General features: G+C 40.6%; 1 protein-coding gene across 1 annotated transcript; it reads right to left on the bottom strand.

Annotated features, from left to right (window-relative positions):
* Window positions 1-1370: 1370 nt before the first annotated feature.
* On the bottom strand, window positions 1371-2670 carry LOC101527192 (DDB1- and CUL4-associated factor 12-like protein 2). Its single transcript, XM_004599765.2, has one exon. The coding sequence runs from the start codon at window positions 2668-2670 to the stop codon at window positions 1378-1380; it is 1293 nt and encodes a 430-aa protein (XP_004599822.2). The 3' UTR covers window positions 1371-1377.
* Window positions 2671-22732: the final 20062 nt, after the last annotated feature.

Raw genomic sequence — 22732 nt, 5'->3', positions numbered from 1 at the left:
CTTCAGCCTGCCTGTTGTGCTCCTTTGGGGAATAAACCCAGGGAACATAAGATCTCTCAAGCTTCTTCCCACCACCAACGCTTTCTTTCCAATGAATGAATAAATCTTTACAAACATTAAGGAAAAACAGACACGATACAATAGCAATTGCAAGAACAGTCATGCCAGCTTCAATGCAGAGCCACTTTCTGTTCTTTCTTTCAGTCATTTAGCATACAGCCACTCAGACACATTTTACGTTGGTTCACATTTTATGTTAGTTCACGTTTTGCGTTTAACAGAGTCCCAAAGTACTTTCCCTCAAACTACTCTCAACTATTTTAAAATAACAAAATCTCTGAAATTACTGGAATGAAAATATTATGAGTTGGAGATACACATAGCAAGACTTTTTCTTTTCAAATGAGTAGGAACAGCTCAATTTTCTTCTTTGCAACTTTATTTTAGGTACAACAGGATTTTGAAAAGCATGTCCTAATATTTTACTAATATTACATTCAATATCAGGAATAGTCATATCAAATACACTGAATGAATATCCTAAACATATTCCCAAGTTGACCACATCTTTCACATTCACACTTAGGAACGCTGCTTTGAGGGGTGGCACTCAGTGCTGGGCAGGATTCTTACACACACGTTAAACTGTAGGTAGAAATCTAGAACAGCAAGTGACTGAAGCTTAACATAAGACTGGGAATACTCAATACAATGCTCAATCTGAAATTCAGGTTAATTGAGGTAACTACACCCCACACAAGTATGAAGTGCTCTCATGAGTAGGAGCATTGATGTGGATGCAAGATTGTAAGCTAGTCTATTAAAAAATAGCATGCCTAAGGATCACAAATTTAAAATGAAATGTTTCCAATACTAAGTAATCTGGAACATCCAGTGCATTTAGCAAACACTATGATGTGATAAAATCACAGTAAGATCTCCAGAGAATGGCACCAACCTTTTGCTTTGAAGATATCCTGATTATACACTGTATTAGGAATGAAAAATACTGATAGGCTGTAATGAAATGCCAGGTTTGAGCATAAAGAATATATCATCAACTTTAAGAACAAGAGTGAATTCCCTTAATGATGCAGAACATGTGAATCATTCAGTGACAGAAATAAACTGAGATATAGTCAGGTTCAGGGGGTTTTAACATCTGAAAAGCCAGTTTCTGTTGAGGGACAAAAGTCTTCAAAAGTTTGAATGATGAGAGGATCTTTCTATTTCTCTGCATGGCAGAGGGAGGGTAACATTTGGCCAATTCCTCCTGAAAAGCAAAATTACAGAATTAAAAAGCATGAACACAACACCGCAATGGAAGATAGAAGAGAGTAGAGTGGCTATGTGTACCTTGAGCAATAGCAGCCATCCTCAGATCCACAGGCCAGCATAGTTTCCATGGAGATTAAAAATGTGAGGGCCTCCAGCCACAAAGAGCTTCATCTCTGGCCAGTTGTAGCAGTGGGTGTACAGGGAACTTGGCAGTTGGTTCAAACGTACATTCTGGTATGCCCGATGGGTATCCTGGTTGATCCAGCCCCTGCTACAGGCGAGCTTGAGCTTTCTCCTCCCAGACCCTGCAGAAGTGTCCTGGCCGACCACACGGCTGTCCTCTAGGAACTTGTGGGCACGGACGTCATAGAAGAACAGGGAGCCATGGAACGTTCCCAAAGTGATAATATCCTGGTAGAAGCTCAGTGAGCACACACTGTCGCCAATCCTCTTGCAGCTCAGCAGCCGTAAGTTGTTCTCTGACTTACGTGGATCCAGGAAAGAGACATAGGTACCGGAAGCCACAGCATACAGGGAGAACTCATCGCAGCAGGTCATGCATGCATTCCCTCCAAAATAGGGGAATTTGAAAGAGAGCAGCCTGGACAGGTTGTGCTGAGGTTTCCAGAGGCGGAAGTAGCCATCCAAGGAAAATGAACCCAGCTCCTGGTTCCTGCTGCTGAAGGCAAGGGCACAGACGTGGTGGTGACTGGAAAAAGGGCTGTATGTCGAGATATCTACCACATCTGCTGGACGGATGTGGCCATACATTTGAATGCCCCTGTTACTGTTCCAAACAATGTTATCATGGAAAAATTCAAGTTCCAACTGCCATAAAGCCAGGGTGCCATCATGGGAGCCGCTCACCACCACATTGTCACTCACCCAGGCAATGGCATAGATTCCACCCTTGTGGCCTTGGATATCACCCAGGCACACAGGGTCCATGGTGGGCAGCTGGTACACAGCCAGGCTATTGGGGTTCTTGCCCCCTGTGGCCAGAAGTGTCTTGGAGGGATTCAGCTCAATGGCATGAATGCCAGAGCCAGGCAGTCTCCGGGCTCGTGCAGGCTCTCTGTCCACCATGAGGGGGCAGTGTGTGATCTGGCCCGAGTGCACATCCAGCCTGAACAGCTTGTTGCACTTGGTGCCACAAACCACCTCCCTGCTATTCAGCCATTGTGAGGCAAACACTTTGTCCAGGGTGCCCAGGTCCAGTTGGTGCTCCCTCAACATTTGGGGCAGACTCCGAGCTGCGAGGCTGTGCAACTGGCTTTCAAAACCCAATGGAGCCCTGTGTCCCTGTGCATCCACCTGGCGGTTCTGCAGGTAGTGCACCAGGGAACGACGTGTAGCTGGCCCCCTCTCTGGCAGACCCTTTCTGGATTCCATAGACAAATCCTTTTAAGAAGAGCTAGTGGCAGTAGTTTCGATTTCAGAGCTTTCTGATTGCAGCTGCTTGTTTGCTACAAGGCCTTGGTTAGCAGCGAGCAAGGAGCAGCATAAGCCTGGGAGTCAGCATTGGTGTTGCCTTGGGTGGAGTGGCAAAAGAGATGTCTACACTGAGCCTGTGGCTGTTCTGTTTTGTCCAGGGCAGAGTCAGGGCAAGTGGCTGCTCTGTCTTATCCTGGTGTGCAGGTTTTCAAGAGCCTGGAAGCTGAATGACCTTTAGGGACTGTTGGTTGAGATTCAAATGGCAGTGGTGTCCTGAGAAGCTACTCAGCCCTGTGCCTCAGGCTCTGCTGGAGGTAGCAGAGCCCTGTGCTGGAGGCACAAGGGTGAACAGTAGTGACTTGGAGCAAGCAGAGAATGGCTGAAATCGCAGCCAATGGCAGAGTGGCTGTGGCAGCCGGATGGGAGGACCCCACGGGGTGATGGGTATGACGGGCCCTTGTGCTATGGGTTGGGACAGTTGGAGGGGCTTGCAGAGTTTGCTCCCATGCAGTAGAGAGTATCATATGCAGTCCTGGAGTGCAGGATGGAGAATGGAGCCTCAGGAGCTGGTTTTCAGATAGCAGGATCCCAGGGGCCTGGGAATGAAACATAAGCGGTTAGTGGGTCTGCATGTGTCTTGCCATGCTTGGGAGACTCCTCCCCACTCAGTTCTCTTCCTCAATGCCACAGACAGTCTTAACTTTCTTTGTTTAATTAAGTATTTGATAGTCATAGAGACAGAGCCAGATGGGCAGGTTAACTGCTCAAATGACTGGAGGCCTTAGGGAGGCAGGATGCTGCAAAGCCAGCTGGGCCTCTAACTGAAGTCTTCCGTGGCTGTTTGGGAAGCTTTGGAACAGCTGCAAAGAGGAGCACTGCTTACAGGGTTTTCTGGTGTTGCAAGCAGAGTATTTATGTGCTGTTCCACAATGCCTGGACCCTGGCTTTGCCTCTCTCTGTATCTTAAGGACCTTCCAATCAATAGTGGAGGTCTCTGAGCTCCTGTGCCAGAACCCATGGAAGAGTTATTCCACATGCAGAGCCTGGTAACAAGTCCTGCCTAAGGAGGGGTCCAGGATGCCTTATTTGGCTGCAGCCCTAAGAACCTGGTGGGCTGCAATGATGGACAGAGGTGGGAGGAGAGAAAGCAGGGTTTCCTTGACTGCTCTGCCTGTCCTTGACTCCCAGAGCCCAGGGGAAGTAGAGTAGAGCAATCCAGGGTGGGGAGTACCTCCCTCCAAGGCATGGGTAGCAGCCTTTCATTCCCAGATGTGTGGCTGCCAGGAGACAGAATCTTGCCCCATGGAACATATTTTCACAGAAGCTATAAGCTACTTTCCAGAAGGAATCAAGCACATAAATACAGGGTTGAGAATGTAGAGTTTCAGAGAATGGGCTTAGACTCTGGTGTAGTCTAGAGTTCATCTTCCATGTTCAGCTTGACCCAGCATGCTCTCCCAGTCAAGCTCTAGGATTTTTATTACAGAGTGATACACAGAGACTCCAGCCCACCTCTGAGAGTGGTCAGCTGCTACCAGTGCTACACATTCCCGCAGTGTATTGTACCAAACCATGTTTGCTTGTTCAGTTGGTAGAGGGAGGAAAGTGGATTTACATGTTTCCTGCATCATGGAGGAGGCTACATCAGTGTTATAGTTGCTCATCTCTGCCTCTGGCTCCCTTTCCTCTTGCTGAGTCTCTCTCAACAAACTCCCAAGCAATTTTTTTGTTTTGCAAGCTTCAACTCAGGGAGCTGAATCAGAAGGCGAGCCGCAGGGACAGAGATCAACTACCAAATGTAATGTTGACTCTTGAAGGCAGAGGATTAGCCCATTGAGCCAATTAGCTTTTCTCTTTCACTTTACGTGTGTGTGTGTGTGTGTGTGTGGTGTGGTGTGTGTTTAAGGAAAGGAATGCATTTATTAATCAAGCCATTCCTGTGACATAAATTGATATCTGCAATTTTGTGGGAAAGCTTCCTCTAAACATCATTCTAGCATTATTGATGGAGAACCCCACTATTTCTAGTTTAGAATGATTTTAGTAAAACAACAACAAATGCCTCACACTCTGCTCCACTCCATCCCACCCCAGCTCTTGTACAGACAGTTGCCCAGTCTCTGCAGCCCTGAACTCACCGGGCTGGCTGAAACAGGTTAACATGCGAGCCCTCAAGTACACAACCAAGGAAACAGAGATTTGCTTTAATATATGCTGAATGGCCTGCTGAAAATTATTTCTGACCACTCGGCAACTCCGACCCACAAATATCTAATGTTGTAATACTTGCTCAAAGAAAGGCTAAGGTGTTGGTAGGAATTCCCCAAGATGTCATCTGGCTGTGTCTCAGGAAGGAGCTCTTTCACTGCTGGGTCCTTTTCTTCACTGAAAATGGTCTTTGTTTCATATAATGTGTTAGGACATCCATGTTACTATGAGGAAGTATCTGAGGCAGAGGATTATAACGAATAGACGATTGCTTACCTCCCAGTTCAGGATGCTCACACGTATGCCTCTGGAAGTGACTCAGCACTGGGGAAGGTCCCCTTCACAATGGAATGGGGTGGAGGGTGACATCGGGTGTGCTCAAAAGGTCATCTTCCATGTTCAGCCTTGACCAGGGAGGCTCTCCCTGCCATCCACTGGGAATTTCCTTAAAGAGTGTTTCATGGAACCCAGAGCCCGCTGCGGAGAGTGGTCAGCTGCTCCCAATGCTGCAGTCTCTCCCAGTATTTCACACAAAATTTGTTGATTATTGAGTTAGTGAGGACAGGAGAGTGATTTTACCAAATTAATTCCTGAATTTGTCTCTTTCGTTTAAGTTTTTGTAGAGATGGGTTATATGGTAGAATTATTTTCAGATTTCTGATGATTCCATGAACTGAGTTCCTTAATGGTTATGCTAGTTTATATTTTCATGGGCAGTGGATTAGGGCTCCTTCTCACATAGTTCTCATCAATTGTATTTCTGAATGACAAGTGTCATATAAAGTAATGAACTTGTATATTTTAAATGATAAAGAATTTACTAATCTTGGCTACTCAGTGAAATAAAATGAGGTCAATATTCTGGGGAAAGTGTCTGGTGAAGGTACTTTAGCAAAGTGGAAGTCAATAGGAAAGCTGAGCACTCCTGAGGGATGTTATTTTAATGCCTACTGAATGGGTGCCTCGAGATATTTTCTGCTAACTTCCAGCTGTGAACTCACAAATACTGTGCAACTGAATTGTGTATCAGTGCAAGGGCACTGTGTTTGCAGGTGTTTCCCATGAATGTTCAGTCCAGTCTTGGGAAGTTAGCCTCTTAATACTGCTAGGTACATTTTGTACAGTAAATGTTGTTCACTTCCTATGCTGTTTTAAACCACACTTGTTATGGTAAGGAAATCCCTGAGGAAGGGTATTTCATAAAGAAAATAAGTTTATTTAACTGTCAATTCTCCATCTAATGGCAAGAATCTGTGATGAGGGCTTGCACCCACTTATCAGGTTGATTGACCGTACCACCCTGCCCTTCCTTCCTCCTTTCATGCTATTCAAGTTAAATGATTGCAAGAAACTGGTTCTGGAGTCTTCTCAGGTGCTCCCAGTCCCTCCCACCTCTGGTGCCATTCAAGTTAATTGCCAGAGAGGAAATGACTGCAGAAGCTCTGCACACCTGGCCTTCCTGCTTCCTATTGTGCTAGGTTAGTTTAATTCAGTACAGGGAAACTTTGGGCTTTGGCAGCTCCCTTCTTGCCTATTGGAATTAGTTACTTGAATGTGTGGCAGCTTTGTCCTGTATGGCTTTCAATCTGCTTGGAGGTTGAGTGCTTAAAACCCCTAATTCTGCCACTGGGTGCAGTAGCTCCTGGAGTGCAGTAGGAGCTGCTGTCTGCCACGTTTGGGCAGCAAATACTCCTCCTAACATCCTGCACTTGTGTCCAGTGTGATTTCTCTCTCACTCCACAACTAGTGTAGAATTGGATCAATTGTAGATTCAGATCCCTTGTCTATGCCACGTGTTGGAGGTTACAAGGTGGCAAATTGTTATACAGGGAGAGATCACATGAATAGGAAGCTAGAGAGAAACTGTGGCCGCAGCTGTACTCCACAGGTCTCTTCAATAGGTGATTGTACCCATGATGATGATGATTTATAATATTGAATAATATAGGCCGGCCAGAAGATACATTCCTGATTTTTTTTTGCTCTGGGCTCATATTGGATCTGGAGAACCAAGGTAATGTGAAATAAATATGAATTTATAATTCTAAATGACTATGTTGGAATCCTAGTTGTACTATTTGCTTACTAAGTAATCATGAATATTTTGCATATTTTCTGTAAACTTGATCTTCAAAGTTGTGGTGGAAAGATGAAATTAGAAACATTTTGGTCCAAAAAAATGTAGTTTTTCATGACATATACTTTAATTTTACTTTGAAGTTTTTAGTTACTTGAATTTCAACTATTTAGCTACCTAATTGTATGAGCAGCCAAAGAGACCTATGTGAAATACTCAGAACCTGGAATTAGGAATTGGAACTGGAGTTGAGCTGGGAACTCTGATGTGGAATGTGGACATCTGAAATGGTGCCTTAACCACTGAGCCAAACACAGACCTGCATTCTATGAATTTCTGAAGATGCTTCATGTTATTAATTTTTGTATCAACCTCTACAATACATAGTCATTAGTAGTAGTTCTGCTCCTCGATAACTCACTTTTCTAAGGAAATATATGCATTTTTGTTATATGATTATTATTAGAGCAATATATGTGTTTATGGGAATGACTGAAAATCCACCAAGGATGAACAATATTTGATAGGTAAGTATACAGGATATTGCTACTGAATCTAAAATTCTTTTCTAAAATTTTGTTGTTTATTTATTTGACAGGAAGAGAAAGAGGAAGAGACCTAGAGACTGCAATATAGATGTCTTGCACCTGCTAGTTTAATAGCCAGAACCCAGGAAGTCCAACAGGTCTTCTAGTGGATGTCAGGGGCCCTAGTTCCTTAGCCGTTCTCCACTGCCTTCTGAGGTGTATTAGCAAGATGCTGTTTTGGAAGCAGAGTAGCTGGGATTGAAATAGCCTCTCTGATATGGGATGCCAGAACTGCAAGTGCAGTCTTCTTGCAGTTTGTCAAAATGCCAGCCCTTAAAAATACCTATCATAAGTTGTAAGTGTACCTTACTTTTTAAAAGAGTAACTCCATATTTCTTCTTATCTAACACTTAGAGTGTTTATATTGTAGAATGCATCTAAAAATTCACAACTGCATGCCTGATTAGGAAATGATTCTCATCACTAGAAATCACCAGAATGATCTTGACTGGTTGTGAGATTAAATAAATACATAAATTTCAGAAGTTATTAAAATGCAAGGTCCTGTATAATGGAATTGTATGTGCAAATAGTATGCCTCATGAGCTAATATTTCAACTTGGGATCATCTCTGAGCTGCTTGCATGTATCACAAAAGTGATAGATACTCCAGTCTCTAGTCAGATCCTAGGTACTAGAATTTTCTCATGCTTTTATATTTCAGTGCTCTCAAACAGCACATTTGAAACAAAGTCAACAAAAATAATTAACCATGGGGATTTATGATGCAACAGAGGAGCAAGATAGATGACTCATTTATAATAAAGATGTGAACATAGTGTGAAGGACATATACTAAGTTGGATGACGATATGAAGAGACTGGTGATCACTTGTGCTTGGAGAGCTTAGAGATGGATCCCAAGCAAGGCAGTGCTTGTGCTAGATTTGTAAAGTAAAACCGAGTTGGAGAAGGCACACCCAACTCTTCTTATTAAAACAAACACATAAATACCAACCTGATTGTCAGTGTCTAGAATACCCAGGTTTAAACGTATATCCAGAGATGTTTGCCTACAATGATGTCCACTTGTAATGCTTTGTTATGGTTTGTTTTGTGAATACTAAAAGCTATGTAATGGCTACCATGAAGCAGTGTTTTGTATTTTTATACAGTACTGATCAAGTTTCAGGCAGAAACGTGGTGTAGCTTCTTAGTCAGCTCTTGGGATGCCTGTTCTCCCCTGGGACTGAGTTCCAGGTCTGTTTCTGATCCAAATGCCTGCTCATGAACACATTGAGAGGAATCGGGTGTTGGAACAAGCACCTGGGTCCCTGTCACATTCATGGAGAATCAGATTAAGTTCTAAAATGTTGACATTTGCTTAGGTGAGAGACATTGGTTGAAGGCATTTCAGGAGTGAAGCAACAGAAAAAAGATTTATCTTAAACACATGTGTTCGTTAACATTTTAATTTTAGTTTACATTTTTGTTTTTCTTCATGCAGTTCCTTTGCCTCATGGATTTCTACTTCCACCATCCCCATCTCCCTCAGCCCACCTCAAAATGATTTCAGTGATGCAGTTACATAACAGTGTAATCACTGGGGATGCTCTATTTTAAAAGAGTAAAGTTGTCTATATTTAGGTTGGATATGCTTTTGCAACCCATTTCAGTTATAGGGTATCCTACAGTTGGCCAGAAGGAAGCTAAATATTAATGATGCCTTCCTTACCAATAACTTCTCTGTCTTTTGTTTGTTTTCATGCATTGGTGCTATATTTAATCTTTCTAATGCCATTAATGTGACTTTCTCTATGTCAGTCTAAGGCGTTCATGATTCCTGTTGATTCGGTTTAACATCTAACTTGCCCTTTTATGACACAAACCTGTGGTGAACTTCAGTTTTCAGCCAGAGCATTCCCAACTTAGGTTTCCTCTAGACTGCTGGTTAATGTATCAAACAGAATCCCCCAGAGATTCACAAATGACAGAGTTTGCTGGCTCATCTTTACTTACCCAGAGATAAAGTTGAGTCCATGCACCTGATTTTACACAGTCGATGCATTCATTGATGTTAGTATATAAAGGACTTTTATTTTTTTTAATTTTTTTTATCCATTTTATTGTATTGTTGTTGACAATCTTTACATAGTTAACTATAGTTGAAGGAAAAAAAAGAAAAAAAAAGGTTCAGGGGGACAGGGAGGTGGGCAATGCTATTATGTCCATATTGTTTCCATCATGTATCTGAGGTAAAGGGGAATATTGAGGGAGAAGCCCCACCTGGTTTCCCGCCCACCCCAAGTCCCGGATTTGGGGCATGCTCTGAGATATGTGCTCAAGTGGAGTTAATAGTTCTCCAGTTATGAGTCACTGCCAGTTCCGCTCGATGAGGTGGTCCACTGATTGATATGGTCCATCATGAAGTCTCCATTTGTCCCATATTTCGCTGCCAACATGTAGCTGAGATGAATGATTGTCCTATTCTGTCTTCTGTCTTTTCTTGGTTAGAATTCTGAGTCCAGCAGTTCAAGTGGGGAGATCTCCAAAGATACTTTGAGGTATTCCCAGATTAGTTTCTTGTATGTTCTAGGAAGCACCTGGCCCGGCACAGTCCATCACCCTGATCAGCTGGTGGTTGCAATTGCTGGGTTGGTTCTGTTTCAGTCCCGAGTTGCACTGGAACCAATGGGTGTTGCAGTCCAGTCTGGTTCGGCCCTTACATCAACCAGTGGGAGCTGCAGCCTAGTTGGGGCGACCCACAATAACCCCCACCAGACCGCCCCCTACCCTGGTATGCCAGTATGTGTAGCAGAAGACCAATCTGTCCCCCATCCCATTTGACTCTGGTACTTGTCAATGGATATTAAAGTTTAGTTTTATCTAACCAACTCAACCATCCAGCCCTCACAGATATTGTTGAGTACCTCTCTATCTAGCCATCCCAGCCCCCGTCCTAGTTTTCATGCCCTCTCACGGGAATAGTGACCCAGTAAGGGGGAACCCACTTTTCCCCTCCCAGGTCTCTCTGTCCCGGTTTATGCACTCTTTAGGTGGTCCTGTGATTTGACTCGACAGAATTAGTCCCCAGTGCCAGCTTCTGCCAGCTGATGCTGTGGCCCTGTTCTAGTCCACATGCAGCGCACAGGTGTTGTAGCCTTGCTTAGTCTAGTCTGTCTCTATCCCAGCCCACGCTCTCCAGTGGGAGTGGCTGTCCAGCGAGGGGACCAGCCCCTTAACCCCCCTGCCAGCTCTGCCCATCCCTTCCTGGATCTCACGTGTGCTGGATGGGTGCTGCATTCATATCCAGTACAGGCAACCACGCCCTGGCGTTCCATAATGTGTACTTTTATTTAATGGAGTCAAACATTCCCCCACTGATTTATATTATGATTTCAGAAATGTTATATTTTAAGAGCTTGGTTTTTAGTTGACAGCTGTTTATAAAATACTGTCACTGTCTCCACTTGAAGGCACGTGTTTCAGTCTTCAAAACAAGAGCTAACTGATTTACTGGAATCCTTGATTTCAAAGAATCATATAGAATATTTACAGAATGTGATAAATTGTGCTTTATTCCCTTTGAACAGAAGAAAGGACTTAGTTAAAACAGAACATCTTGTAGCCTGATTTGGTTTGTGTATTTTTTTTTATTACAATTCAGAGTGAATTCAAAAATCTTCTGTGTCATTTGAAAGTTCTGCGTCAGGAAATAAGGACACCACATAAGAATCAATGGATCCATTCCGCAGGAATAGACAACTTTACTTGTTAGTTTGCATTTTTTGTTTGTTTGTTTTTCACCTCTAGTTTTACTTGGCTTTTCTTTCGTGCTTTTCATATTTTCTTTAAGTTTTGTTTATCTTTTGCAAAGTCAGGTATACCGAGAGGAGGAGAGACAGAGAGGAAGATCTTCTGTCCAATGACTCACTGCCCAAATGACCTCAATGGTTAGAGCTGAGTCTATCCAAAGCCAGGAGCCAGGAACTTCCTCCATGTCTCCCACACGTGGGTGCAGGGTCCCATGGCTTTGGGCCATCCTCCACTGCTTTCCCAGGCCACAAACAGGGAGCTGGATGGGAAGTAGGTCTGCAGGGATTAGAACCAACACCCATATGGGATCCTGAGGAGTACAAGGTGAAGATTTTAGTCCCTAGGCCTCCATGCTTGGTCCTCTGTAATTTCTTTGCTAGTTTTGCTCAACTTTTTTGCATAAAAGGCTGCCTCTTGCTGTAATATGCAGTTGTTTCATTTCAATTTAACTTATTTGTTCTGTGGTCTTTATCATTTCTTGCTTCCTGTTCATTTTTCCTTTTGTATAAGTCCTTTTGATGCATTATTAGAACATTATTTTGGATATTTCTGATTTCGATAAGTACACGATGTGAAAAATATGCCTTTCAATACTGTGTTTTTGCTGCATCTCATGGATTTTGATATTTTTGTCTTTATTTTCATTTCCTTCAAATTTTTTCTTATTAATTTCTTCATTGATATTCGTGAGCATCATTTTCTTCAAGAAGGTTTTTTTATTTTCTTATTTCATCAACAACACTTTGATAATTTAGTAATTCATGTTGTAAATATACTTTTTCTCTGCTGTTGATTTTGTTTCATGGTATTTTTAAGGACATGCATATAACTGTTTAATAGTTACTATTAATACAATAATACATACTAGCATATCCAAATGTGAAGATATAGTGCAGTATGAATCTCTACTTCCAAATTAAAGATGGATTCCCAATGAAACTTAAATATATGTTGACAACAGGATTTTGAACTCTCTGCCATTGTCCATACCAAGAATATGAGGGTACACTTAAATAGCAGAATGATGCACTGATGACAGTTTATGAAGAACTACACTAGTATAATAATGTAGGAGAACTCATTGAGTGTGGACAGGATTTGTGGGTTGACATGGAAAAATCCTATGGAGCTGTGTCATAAAATAATAAAATAAAAAGTTTTAACACAGGAGAAAATGCTTTTATTTCCCACCCTCTCAAGTGCTTGTGAAGATTGTACTATGCAAAGTCATTTGGCTTATGGATACTTCCAGGGATTTCTAGGGAGTGTGTTGTTTTTCCTTACTATTATCAACTTTAAAGTTGTGGAGTATTTGAAATAATTTTAAGAAGGTTTATTATGCATCAACATATTAAATAAACTGTGGGTTTAAATGAGAAAGTGCAGATTTTCCTTAAGGATGATGGTAATGAAAAGGAATCATTAATTGAATTACCAAGGAGAGAGATGCGAGAGAGTGCTGGAGGTCTTTTTGTTGGTATACATGCAAATGACAGCAGTATCAAAGGGCTGGTCCAGGTCCAAGCCAGGAGCCTGGAACGCCATGCGGGTCATCCATGTCATTGGTCAGAAATAAGAGTAATCTGAACTAAAACCGGCATTGAAATATGGGATGTTGTTCCCACAAGCAGTGACTTAGCAGCTGTGCCAAAAGAGACCTCAGGACTACTTCTTTGTCCTCCTTCTCCTCATTCTTCTGCTCCTACTCCTTCTGCTTCCCCTCTTCCTCTTCCTCCTTCTTCCTATCCTTGTTTCTCTTCTTTCTCCTCTCCCTACTCCTTTTATTTCCTATCTTCCTCTTGTTTTCCTTCTTCTTCCTTTTTTCTTCTTCCTCCTCCTTTTCTTCTCCTCCTCTTCATCCTGCTGCTTCTCCTCATCATCATCATCATCCTTCTTCTCCTCATTTTTCTTTATTTTCCACTTGTGGTAATTACACAAAACAAACTGTACAATTTTAATTATATTAACTTTATTTTTTATATTTATTATAGGGAAGGTCTTCCATCTTCTGGTTTGCTCACCAATAGCTGAAATGGCGAGAGCTGAGCTGATTCAGAGCTGGCAATCAGGAGCTTCTTCTAGATAATGCATGTGGACACAAGGTCCCAAGGACTTGAGCCAGGTTGTGCTGATTTCCCAGGCTATTAGAATGGATCTGGAATGAAAGTGGAGTAGCTGGAACATAAAGTGGTGTCCTTGTGGGATTCTGCTCACAGCACAGGGGATTAGATTGTTGTGCTGTGGCTCCAGTCCCTAGTATATTGTTCAGTATCATATATTTACATATGATCATATATATTTATATATCATATATGTGTATATATTATATATAACATATCAATGTTTTCAAAACTTTTTACTCTTGCAAAATTGTAACTCCACAATTCTTAACAAAATTTCCATTATTTACTTCCCCACCTATTCCATTCCAAACATCATTCTATTTTCTTTCTCTGTATCAGTGCACTCATACAGTATTTACCTTTTGTGGATTCATTATACTACATGACTAATTAATTTGCATGGTATTTCATGGTTCATCCTTTTGCAGAATGTGGCAGATTTTTTTTAATTTCTAAATGCCTCTATCACATTGTATATATGCCATCATTTGTTTACCTATTCATGTTGAAATATACCTTATTAATCATGACTGTCATATTTACATGAAATAGATATAACAAAACTTCTCCTTTTTTAAGTATTTATATTTATCACAAAGTCAGGTATACAGAGAGGAGGGGAGATAGAGAGGAAGATCTTCCATCTGATGATTCACTCCCCAAGTGAGCACAACAGCCAGTGTTGTGCCACTCTAGAGCAGTAGCCAGGATCCTCTTCCAGCTCCCAACGCCAGTATAGGGTCCAGGTCTTTGGGCCGTCCTCATCTGATATCCCAGGCCACAAGCAGAAAGCTGGATGGGAAGTGGAGTTGCCGGGATTAGAAATGGCACCTATTTGGAATCCCGGCATTTTGAACGCAAGGACTTTAACTGCTAGGCCACAGCACTGGGCCCTGTTGATCAACACTTCTTAATATCCTCCTTCTCTTCCCTTCTGCCAAATTCTGGCAGTTGCTGTTCGAGTCTTAACATGAGCTCAATTTAGATTCCATCTCTAAATGAGATTCTGACATATTTGTCATTCTGTGTCAGGTTTATGTCACCTTGTAATGTCTTCCAGGTTAATGTAAATTGTCACAAACAATAAATTTATTTTTATAATGAGTCGTTTTCATTCTGTGTGTTCCAATTCTTATCCATTTATCAGTTAGTGGGTACTTATTTTGAATGTACCTGCTTGTCGTGACTGTGGTGAATAATACTGAATAGATGGTAAGAGAGTATTTATCTCCTAAATTTACTTGATTCAAACTATTATTGTAAAATATTGAGATGTGAAATAATGCATTCTATTTAGCTCTGTTTCTAATTATTTGAAGAATCTTCCTCACATAATCATCATGCTGTCATTCTTATCAACAAAATTTACAGGATTCTCTGTTCTCCACATGCTCTCAACCACTAACACTCACCTTTTTGTTGATAATCATTGTTAATCATTTTAAGATATCTCACTGAAGTTGCAATTAACATTTTAATAATTATGGATAGTCAGTATTTTTTAAAGATCATGTGCTGTTTTTTATTGCAAAGTCAGATACACAGAGAAGAGGAGAGACGGAGGGGAAGAACTTCGTTTTGATGATTCACTCTCCAAGTGCCCATAATGGCTAGTGAGCAGTTGATCCAAAGCCAGACATCATGATGTCTGTTATTATCAGACACCCTCCAGAACAGTACATGGTGATTCCTCATTAGAGAATGTCCTTCATCGTGTTTGATGTTTTACTAATTATTTATTTAATTAAATGGTTTACTATATTTACTGTTAGCTTATGTGCACACAGAATCAGAGAGAGACATCTTCCATCTGCTGGTTCACTCCCTAAATGACTTCGGTAGTAGGAAGCTTTGTGTTAAAATACTAGTTTTGGATATTGGCTGAAGTATAGTTTCTCCTAATATTAGTAGATTAATTAGTGCTTAATAATTAGTAGATTAAGTAATCTAATAATTAGATTAGTAATATTAGAGTAAGTAATGCTTAATCTATTATAATACTTCAATAGTAAGTTTAGTAAAAATAGTAGTAGATAATTAATATTAGTAGATTAAATAAAGTAATAAGACAACAAACTTCAATGATTTACCAATATACTTTCTTTTTTTAACATATTTTTATTGCATTTCATTTTTTAAAAATTAATTACATTGCATTATGTGATACATTTTTTATGCACTGGGATTCCCCCCGCCCCTCCCCACACCCTCCTCCCACGGCGGATTGCTCCACCTTGTTGCATTTCCATAGTTCAAATTCAGTTGACATTCTTTCATTGGAGTTATTTACCAAGCTTACAGTCCAGCATCTTATTGTCCTGGTAAGTTCAATGGTTTCTTGGTGAGACCATCTCTGGTCTGAAGGTAGAACCGGCAGAGTATCATCCCTATCAATTAAAAGCCCCAACATAATATTTCCAACCATTTACAACATTGTGGCATTAATTGACATGGTATTGATTAACCAATATGTTAATAGAAAAATGCATGTTCTCAACCACAACCTGTGACTTCTTCATAGACATTTCAATTTTGGTTTATATTCAACCATGTTCTATACACCTTAAAATGGCTTAGATTGCTATTCAGCTGTTTCATGCCTATTTTAATTTTAGTATTAAGCAGTTTATAGCATTGAAGCATGTTTTCACTGAACCTGGCTATTTTTCAGGTGGTCTAACTCTATAATTCTAACAGGATGTATGTCAACAGTTTAGGTGAGCATGTTTAGGAGGGGTGTGCAGAGAAATCTTCCATACCCCAGTGATGAGTAACTAATCTTTGTGTCCCACCCAGTGAGTTATAAGTGCATCCCGCTGACCATTTCCTGTCTGTTTCTAAGCTTTCCTTGTTGTTCTCTATCTATTCTAGTTTTGTTTGTTTGTTTGTTTGTTTTGAGAGGTTTCTGGAGCGCTCCTGATGGTTATTACGAGAGGGGGTGGGGACCCAAAATTGGAAGCAGGCTAGGACCAGAGAAAGCTCCTCTCCCTAGTCCCAAAGGAAGTTTACTGTTCTTCTGTTTCTGCAGACCATTCAGGGATCCTGGTTGTTGTTCCGATGACCTTGGATCCTGCAAGGCAGGATTTGGGCTTCTTACATCCCATGTGGTAGATCCAAATGGGGGTGGGTGACCTCACAGTTCTTGGCCTCCGAAGGCACTCCATTTCCCCGTGGTCTCCTTGGCAGTAGGGATGTAGTCCTCGGTGCTCATACTGATAGTCCTTGGTGAGGATCTAGGAGTCTTCAGGGTTGGGATAAAAGCCTCCTCCTGTCCGCCTGCTCCACTTTGGGGTCCCCTCCCTGCTCTATGCGTATGACCTCCTGTTAAGAGGTTGTTAGGATTACTTCTGATTCCCCCATATGCCTTTGTAGTTTTGCTATTGTCTAATGCTAATTTGAATCTGTTGTCTATGAGTTACCAGTTATGATCCTGATAGGTTATATTTCCCATCTTCCTCACACCTTCTAGGGTGATGTAAGATTTCTCTGCTCTCCCTCCCCATTTCCAAGTATCATGGGGTCTTACAAGTACATTAGGTTTTACAATTCTTTGATGTAGATCATAAGCAATCTGCCTCATATCATTGGTTACTTCACAATATCTTATTGCATGAGATGCAGGCTGATTGGGGTTGAGATAATATTACTGTTTTTCAGATTGACATCATTTCATAACAGCCACATCGATCACAATAACAACAACAACAACAACATCAACAACAAATTGTAGCACCCTGGTAAAATAATGTGCCACTGAGTAAGCAACACATGCTTAACTAAAAGGAAACACAGAAGTCTTTTGGCAAAGATGATGCCATCGTATACTTCATGAGCACTTGATGAATTCTACTAGAGAAAAGAGATTATTTGGAAGCAAACAAACTGACATAAAAACATCAAAACATATGAGATACAGCCAAAAGAGCAAACAATCACCCCCCCCAAAAAAAACAGTATAGATTGGACTGTTGGAGTTACACTTTCCATGCTGGCTTCCTTATATGAGAGAGAATATATGGTATTTGTTCTTTTGTGATTGACTCGCTTCACTGAGCATAATGGCTTCTAGTTGGGACCACCTGGTTTTAAATAGAATAATATCATTCTTCTTAATAGCTGAATAATATTCCATATAGTAGATGTACCAGTTTCTTTAACCACTCTTCCTTGGACGCACATCTGTTTTGTTTCCATGACTTTGCTATCGTAGATCATGCTGCTGTAAATATAGGATTACAGATCCCCTTCTCATATGCATATTTCACTCCTTTTGGGTATATTCCTACGAGCGGGATTGCTGGGTCATATGGCAGGTTTATTTGCAATTTTCCAAGAACTCTCCATACTGATTTCCACAGTGGTTGTACTAGCCTACACTCCCACCAGCAGTGAAGGAGGGTGCCTTTATCCCCACATCCACGCCAGCAGGTGTTGTTTTTCGAGTTCTGAATGTAGGCCAGTCTCACTGGAGTTAGGTGGTACATCAAGGTGGTTTTCATTTGTATCTCTCTGATGGCTAGAGAGCCTGAGCATCTTTTTATATGTCTGTTAGCCATTTGAACCTGTTCTTTTGAGAAATGTCTGTTCATTTCTTTTGCCCATTTTGTTACAGGGTTGGTTGTTTTATGCTGTTCCTGGGTTTCTGAAGCTCTTTGTAGATTCTGGATATTAGTCCCCTATCCTTGTGTAGTATGCAAAGATTTTCTCCCATTCTGTTGGTTGTTTCTTCACTTTGTTAATTGTTTCCTTTGCTGTACAGAAGCTTTTTAGTTTGATGTAGTCCCATTTGTTCATTTTGGATTTGATTGCCTTTGCTTTAGGCGTGCTTTCTAAGAAGTCTTTCCCTGTTCCTATATCTTGGAGTGTGTTTCCTATGTTTCCTTTAATAGTTTGATGGTTTTTGGGTGTAGATTTAGGTCCTTGAGCCAGTTAAAGCTGATTTTTGTATAATGCGACAGGTGCGGGTCTTGCTTCTTTATTCTGCAAGCTGCTATCCAGTTGTCCCAACAGCATTTGTTGAATAGACCAGGCTTTTTACCTGGATTGTTTTCGGTTTTCTTGTCAAAGATTAGTTGACTATACATGTGTGGATTCCCTTCTGGTGTTTCTATTCTGTTCCACTGATCTTCTCTGTTTCTGTACCAGTACCAGACTGTTTTGATAACCACTGCTCTGCAGTATGTCTTGAGGTCTGGAATTGTGATTCCTCCTGTTTGATTTCTATTTTTCAGGACAGCTTTAGCTATTCGTGGTCTTTTGTGATTCCAGATGAACTTCTGTATCATCTTTTCTATTTCTGAGAAGAATGTTGCTGGGATTTTGATTGGTATTGCGTTGAATCTGCATATTGCTTTTAGTAATATGGCCATTTTGATAATGTTGATCCTCCCAATCCAAGAACATGGTAAAGTTCTCCATTTTTCAAGGTCTTCTTCTATTTCTTTTTTAAATGATTTATAGTTTTCATCATAGAGGTCTTTCACATCTTTAGTTAGCTTAATTCCTAGGTATTTAAGATTCCTTTCCTCTATTTTAAAGAGAACTGTACTTACAATTTCTTTCTCAGCAGTGGAATTATTTGTGTACACCAGTGCCATCAATTTGTGTTCATTAATTTTGTATCCTGCTACTCTGCCAAAGTCTCCTATGAGTTCCAATAGTCTCTTGACTGAGTCTTTTGGTTCTCCTATGTAGAGAATCATGTCATCTGTGAATAGCGATAATTTCAATTCCTCATTTCCAATTTGTATTCCTTTAATTGCTTTTTCTTGCCTAATAGCTCTGGCAAGGACTTCCAAAACTATATTGAAGAGTAGCGGTGAGAGTGGACATCCCTGTCTAGTTCCAGATTTTAGCAGGAAGGCTTCCAATGTTTCCCCATTTAGTATGATACTGGCATTGGGTTTATCGTAAATTGCTTTGATTGTGTTATAGAATGTTCCTTCTATGCCTATCTTGTTTAGGGTTTTTAACATGAAGTGGTGTTGGATTTTATCAACTGCCTTCTCTGTATCTATTGAGAGGATCATATGTTTTTTATTTGTCAATTTGTTGATGTGATGTTTCTCATTTATTGTTTTGCGAATGTTGAACCATCCCTGCATGCCGGGGATGAATCCCACCTGGTCCGGGTGAATGATCTGCCTGATGTGTTGTTGGATCCTGTTGGCTAGTATTTTATTTAAGATCTTTGCATCTATGTTCAGCAAGGATATTGATCTGTAGTTCTCTTTTTCTGTTTCTCTCTCTGGCTTTGGTATTAAGGTGATATTAGCTTCATAGAAATAGCTTGGAAGGATTGCCTCTTTTTCTATTGTTTGAAAAAGCTTGTGTAAGATTGGGGTAAGTTCCTCTTGGAACGTTTGGTAGAATTCAGCAGTGAAGCCATCTGGTCCTGGACTTTTCTTGGTTGAGAGGGCTTTAATTACTGATTCAATCTCAGTATATGTTATTGGGCTGTTTAGATTGTTAATTGCTTCTTGACTCAATTTTGGTGGATTGCATGTGTTCAAAAATCTATCCATCTCCTCTAGGTTTTCTGATTTGTTCGCATATAGTTGCTTGTAATAGTTCCTGATGATTCTTTGTATTTCTGAGGTATCTGTTGTTATATCTCCTTTCTCATCTCTGATACTATTGATGTGTATTTTCTCCCTCCTTTTTTAAATTAGTTGAGCTAGTGGGGAGTCTATTTTGTTGATTTTTCAAAGAACCAGCTCTTTGATTGATTGATCTTGTATATAGTCCTCTTTGTCTCTATTTGGTTTATTTCCTCCATGATTTTGATGATTTTTTTTTCCTATTAATCTTGGAATTGCTTTGTTGTTGTGTTTCTAGTTCCTTCAACTGTAAGGTTAGCTGATTTACTTGGTGCTTTTCTTGTTTCTTGACATAAGCACTGATTGAAATGAACTTTCCTCTCAGCACCGCCTTGATTGTGTCCCTTAGGTTTTGATAAGTTGTGTTGATGCCTTCATTTGTTTCAAGCAATTTTTTAATTTCCCCTTTGATTTCCTCTCTAACCCATTGCTCATTTAGTAACATATTATTCAGCCTCCATATGTCTGTAAGTCTTCCTTGGTGTTTTGAATTCTTGGTCTCAAGCTTCACTCCTTGGTGGTCTGAGAAGATGCATGGTATGATTTCCACTTTTTTAAATTTACTGAGGCTTGTTTTATGGCCTATAATGTCATCAATTCTGGAGAAAGTTCCATGTACTGATGAAAAAAAGGTGTATTCTCTGTCTGTAGGATGAAAGGTTCAATAGATGTCAACTAAGTCCATTTGCTCTAGAGTTTGGGTGAGTTCTATCATTTCTTTGCTGAGTTTCTGGTTTTTTGATCTGTCCATTTGTGTTAATGGGGTATTAAGGTTTCCCACTATGATCATATTGGAGTCTATTTCTCCCTTTAAGCCCGTTAATATTTGTTTCACGTAGCTAAATGCTTTGGCATTTGGAGCGTAAACATTTATTATGCTGATCTCTTCCTGCTGGAAGCTTCCTTTGATCATTATGTGGTATCCTTCTTTGTCTCTTGTGATGCTCTTTACATCAAAGTCTATGTCATCTGATATAAGAATGGCTACACCTGTTCGTCTTTCCTTACCATTTGCTTGAAATATCTTTTTCCATCCTTTCACTTTCAATTTTTTCTGATCGTTGTTGGTGAGATGTGTCTCCTGTAAGCAGCAGATAGTTCGGTTTTGTTTTTTGATCCAATCCTCCAATCTATGGTGTTTGACTGATGAGTTTAAGCCATTTACATTCAGCATTATTATGGATAAGGGGCAGTTTGGTCCTGTCATTTTGGCGATGTGCTGTTCTATGATTGGGTCTTCTGTTAGCCTTTTAGTGGGATGTTCTCCACATTTGCCTTTGTTTCTGGTGGTTGCTATTTCTTTTTTCTTTCATGGGAACATTCTTGAGTATCATTTGTAGGGCGGGTTTAGATGAGACAAAATCTTGAAGTTTTTCTTTATTGTGGAAGAATTTTATTTCATTTTCAAAGACAAAGGAGAGCTTTTCAGGGTAAGTTATTCTGGGTTGAAAATTTTTCTCTTTTAGAATCTGGAATATGTCACTCCAGTCTCTTCTGGCCTGTAGTGTTTCCTCTGAAAGGTCAGCTGTGAGTTTAATTGGGGTTCCCCTATATGACACTTGATTTTTTTCTCGTGCACATTTAAGGATTTTTTCTTTTTGTTCAACTGAAGAGAGCTTGATTATCATGTGTCGTGATGAAGTTCATTTTTGGTCAACTCTGTTGGGAGTTCTGTAGCCCTCCTGTATATTACTTTCTAATTCTTTGCTCAGATTAGGGAAGTTTTCCTGTATTATTTCACTGAATACGCCTCTAATCCCAGCTTCTCTTTCTGTACCTTCTGGAACTCCCATAACTCTTATGTTAGACCTTTTAATTATATCTTTTTATTCTTGGATACTTTTTTTAGCTTGATCTAGCTCTGCTTCCAGCTTTTTGCTTGTTTCTTCATGGTGACAGGAACTATCTTCTAATTCTGAAATTCTTTCTTCTGCCTCATTCATTCTATTGTTGAGACTCTCCACTGTATTTTTAATTTGCTCTACTGTGTTCTTCATTTCTGATATATCAGCCTTAATTTGATGTATTACTGCTATTTCTTCTTTGAACTCTTGTTTGTACTTCTCATTCTTGACCAGCAGCTTTGCAATGAGTTTTCTGAGTTCTTTGTCCCCCATTTTCTCAATGTCTTCCTCAGTTAACTCTGGGAGTGGACGAAGCTTTTGCTCCTTTGTTGGAGAGACTTCAGTAACATTCATAGTGCTTTTGTCTTGTCTTTTACCTTTTGTAGTTGCCAATCTGGTTGACGAAATCATCTCTATGGTTTATTACCTACAGGTCTGTAAGTTGATTTTTATGTTCAATCAGTGCCCTGGATTTGGCGAACACAGCTGTCCTGAATAATTGCTTTGTTGGCAGCACTGATTTTGTAAGCAGCACTGAGCTTGTCGCCCCCTGCTGGCCAATAAGTCTAAGTACCTCCTGGGGTTATTTTGGGTGGAGTTGGAGGCGTGCCTTTTCGGGGCCGTTTTTTCTGTGGAGCCTATGCAGTGCTCTAAGATGGAGGCATTTTTGTCCCCAGGTCAGTCCTTGGGCGATTCAGCTGACCTCCCTTCAGTGTAACAGTGTCTGGTCCCATGCTGAATTAGTGCATGCGCAGTTTGCCTCTCCTCCTCTTGCAGTTTATCAGTGTTTGGAGCATTTGCCTCAGTGTCCAAGATGGCACCCATAT

The sequence above is a fragment of the Ochotona princeps genome, chromosome X (genome assembly GCF_030435755.1).
Source record: "Ochotona princeps isolate mOchPri1 chromosome X, mOchPri1.hap1, whole genome shotgun sequence".
In the NCBI taxonomy this organism is placed as follows: Eukaryota; Metazoa; Chordata; class Mammalia; order Lagomorpha; family Ochotonidae; genus Ochotona; species Ochotona princeps.
This window is presented reverse-complemented; position numbering and strand designations above follow the sequence as displayed.

What these genes read in the sequence shown, in the direction of transcription:
- LOC101527192 (XM_004599765.2), bottom strand. Translation starts at nt 2,670, where the DNA reads ATGGAATCCAGAAAGGGTCTGCCAGAGAGGGGGCCAGCTACACGTCGT.